Source organism: Benincasa hispida, chromosome 2 (assembly GCF_027475165.1).
Source record: "Benincasa hispida cultivar pf3 chromosome 2, pf3_genome.v1.1, whole genome shotgun sequence".
Taxonomy (NCBI): domain Eukaryota; kingdom Viridiplantae; phylum Streptophyta; class Magnoliopsida; order Cucurbitales; family Cucurbitaceae; genus Benincasa; species Benincasa hispida.
The window spans coordinates 35,122,329-35,125,989 of NC_143479.1; the positions used below are offsets into that span (position 1 = coordinate 35,122,329).

Below are 3,661 nucleotides of genomic sequence, written 5' to 3' on the forward strand. Positions count from 1 at the left end.
ACAACTTCGTTTTAATTAAATAATCTCTCGTTTTCATACGATTTTTCACGTTCTTTCCAACCATGCTTATAAAATAAGTATAATGTTAAAGCATCTTTAGTTTTAAATGACTTTAAATTTTTGTTTTGTTGTTGTTGGAAGGGGGAGCAAAAAGAGACGTAGAAATACATGGAAAGAGAGTATTTAATATTGAGAGTAAAAAGTGGTATTTTTCATGTTAAAAGGGTCAATAATAAACAAGTTTTTAGAAAGACGTCTATCATCGAAAAAGTTTTTACTTTTCGGGCCATTTTGTATCATTTTCCCACTTTCAAACCTTAAAAAATATGAGACAAAAAAAAATTCCAAAAAAATAAAAAATAAAAATGAGCTTCTTCTAAAACTACCAAAAATTTCGGTGGCTGACACTGAACACACCTGATTCTCAACTCCCACTCCAATGGCTTCCCTTCACCTTCTTCAACCCATCACTTTTCTCTCTTCCCATTCTGGCCCTCTCTTTTCCCTACATTCCCGTCCATATCCAATCAGTTTCAGACCCTTCTTTGCCAAAAAGCCCTTTCCATTGAAACCCCTCACTCTTTCCTTTGCTCTCGCCGAATCGGACTCCCCTAAGTCCTTAGAACCCGATCCTCAACTTCTCCTTCAAGAACTGGCCGTAAGTATGGCCTTCATCTCCACTTTTCCCCCCCCTCCAATTCCACAAGTTTATGTCTAATTTTCTGTTTGGATTGTAATTTTTTGTACAGGACAGTTTTGATCTCTCCCGAGATTACTTTGAAAAACTTCCCCGTGATCTTCGTCTTGATGTAAGAGGAAGTTTTTTATTTTGTTGTTGAGTGATTCTGTAGCTTTGTGTTTAATGTTCTTCATTTTCTTGTTTTTTTGGGGGATTGAGAGTGATTATCGGTAATTTTGTTTTATATGTGAAGCTCAATGATGCTGCTTTTGATCTTTCTAATGGACCCGTTATTGACGAGGTACTTTCTTTGTTCTGCTTGTTTGTATCATTCTTGTTTAGGCCTATTCACATCCATTTTAGTTTTATTATCCATTTTTCAAAAGATATGCCTTCATTTAAAAACACTTTTTTCAAAAGTTATCCCAAACACACTCCAGAGATGCTATCGTGAATTGAAAGGTTTGCGTATAGTTTAGTTAAGATTTCAAAAGTATTTCTTCAAAGTAGAAAATACAACAAAGAAATTGTCAATCTAAGGATAACTTAACTGTTATAGGCAAAGATATGATATTACTCATCTATCATACAAGCCAGATGTTTGAAATCCCACATCCACACACACATATACGTGAGTATCTAGGTTAACTTACGCACACCTCGATTAATCTCATGGAACAACCCATCCAACCCTACAATATTTGGATGCTAAGGAAACTTATAAAATATTAAATCCTAGGTAGGTGGCTCACCTTCATATTGTTGAACTCAAAAGGAAAAATGTAACAAATAAATTACCAAGAAAATTTGAAACAATTACTAGGGGAGGATGCCATCATAAGATGAGGCCCTCTCTGCTGCACATGTTTGTTTTGATACTTGATTCTCAAGTTTTTCTTATTGTAGAACTTTCATAATAAGATGAACTTTTTGATTATCGACTCTCAACTCCGAGTAAATGTGAATTATCTGCTACAAACTTATGATGTACTGAGAATGTTGAATGTCTACTTCAGTGTGGTCAAGAGATGGGAGAAATATTGCTAAATCTCTCTCGTGCATGGGAAGTAGCTGATACCTCCACTTCACATGCTTTAGTAAGCAAGTTCCCCACATTGGTGCAATCTTTGACGGACAATTACAAGTCAGGCAAGAACAAGACTCAAGGAAATTGATGCTCAAGTATTTTGTGAAGGAATAAATGTGACCTTTGTTTGGTCTATCTATTTAGGATTTGGCAAGCGTTTGATATCTGCTGGAAGAAGGTTCCAGTCGATGGGACAGTACGGTCAGGGTGAACTACAAAAGGTACCTCATAAACCCAACTATGTTTTTTCATGATCAAAGCTTATACATCAATCATATTGTAAGAAGTTTAAGGGTTAATGAGCTACCCCTGAAGAATAGCTTTGAGGTGGCTTAGAGATTCTGTTCACTATCTATACATGGTTTGTTTATAAAAGGAAATTTTTAATGTTGATAATTTATCCTATGCCCTACATAATTGGAAAGTCAATGATGTTTATGCTGTGTACTCATTCTTAAAGTCGAGGAAATATCAACATGCTGGTGGATTTTCTTCAAAAACGGAAAATCAATTATAATTCTCATCAGTACAAAATTTATTATTTAAGTTTTTCTAATTTTCTTGAAAGGTTTCACAATTATAGATTGCCAAATTAATGAATACAACTGGAAAGCTTCTGTCTGCGTCATCTGCTTCAAAAGTAGCAGAACAGCCTAAGAATGAAACCAGAATGTTTAAGGTAGGTTTGAACTTTACATTAGATTCGATACAACGTATACGTTGTGGATAAACCATGATTTTGCAGATATGAACCAACTTGATCTTTATTTAAGTAATTTTGTTCCACTCTTCAGTTTGGAGAGCTTCAAGTTGAACTGACTGCAGATAAGGCGAACATCGGTGCAGCAATTGGTTTTGTTTTCGGGTAATCACCACTTATCTTAACTAGATTCTTCACATATTTATTCATTTATCAGATGACAAGAATATCCCTTTCATGTTTTAAATGTAAAATGCAGAGTAATTTCATGGCAACTGGGTCAGGGTGTTCAAAGTATTCCTGAGAGTTCTCTGCAGTATGCAAATGACAATGCTTTACTTCTAGCCAAGGTACTAGAACCATTAATTTGAATGTTATGATTATTTCGATTCTTAAGTTCAATGCTGAATGGGAATTTGATGATATATGTATATATACTTCAGTCTTTGAGAGGCGCTCTACTTGCAGTTTCGTATTCATCCGTGGTTTTGTCTGCTTTCACTACTGTGGGATTAATCTTACTTGCTAGACAACTTAAATCAAAGGAAGAGTAAGGTTGTCTTCTTTATTTTTCTTATCTCTTGTAAATGTGTTGTATTCAGTCAAAGAACTAAGCTCATTGCTGGGCCTTTTACTGAAAATGTTATGAATCTGAGTATATGACAATAATCTTCTCAGTTTTAAAATAAGAGTGGCTAATATTCACCTTTTTTCTTTTCTCTTTTCTTTTCTTTTCTTTTTGTTTTTTTGTTTTTGTTTTTTTTTTGAATGTTTGCTTGTTGAGAAATATGAGAGTTGCATTCAGAGGGCAAAAACAAATAAAAACAACCTAAGGGATAAGGCATCATTTTTCCCAAATGAAAGATTACAAAAAAATTTTCTAATAAAAATCGATGGAGATAACTCTTCTAAGATTCATCGAAAGCATTCTAGGTTTGTCTTTAAAAAGCCACCCTAAAAGGATTTCAGCCAACAAAGGCCGATATTCTCTTGTCTTACCATCTAAGATTATAAATACACTTTTTATTATGCTCAGTCTTACAAATTCTGTTTCAATACAATGAGATCATATTGCACAGTTGAAAAGTTGCAGAAAATTTTCTTTTTGTTTTGTTGATGCGAGATCTCACTTGATAAACAATAAAATTGTAATTCTAGAAAGATGTGACCTGCAAAAAAGAGAAATTTGGGCACC

At 34.1% G+C, this 3,661-nt stretch overlaps 1 protein-coding gene across 2 annotated transcripts; it reads left to right on the forward strand.

Moving 5' to 3' along the window:
- The first annotated feature begins 333 nt into the window (after positions 1–333).
- Positions 334–3,176, forward strand: LOC120071143 (LOW protein: ammonium transporter 1-like protein). 2 transcript variants are annotated; one of them, XM_039023229.2, is made up of 9 exons: positions 334–658; positions 750–809; positions 933–980; positions 1,696–1,828; positions 1,911–1,987; positions 2,350–2,445; positions 2,561–2,631; positions 2,726–2,816; positions 2,910–3,176. In XM_039023229.2, the coding sequence occupies exons 1-9, from the start codon at positions 440–442 to the stop codon at positions 3,018–3,020; spliced, it is 906 nt and encodes a 301-aa protein (XP_038879157.1). In that variant the 5' UTR covers positions 334–439; the 3' UTR covers positions 3,021–3,176. The 2 variants fall into 2 exon arrangements, with proteins under 2 accessions (XP_038879157.1, XP_038879158.1); XM_039023230.2 differs by having other exon boundaries at positions 339–658; positions 2,935–3,176.
- Positions 3,177–3,661: the final 485 nt, after the last annotated feature.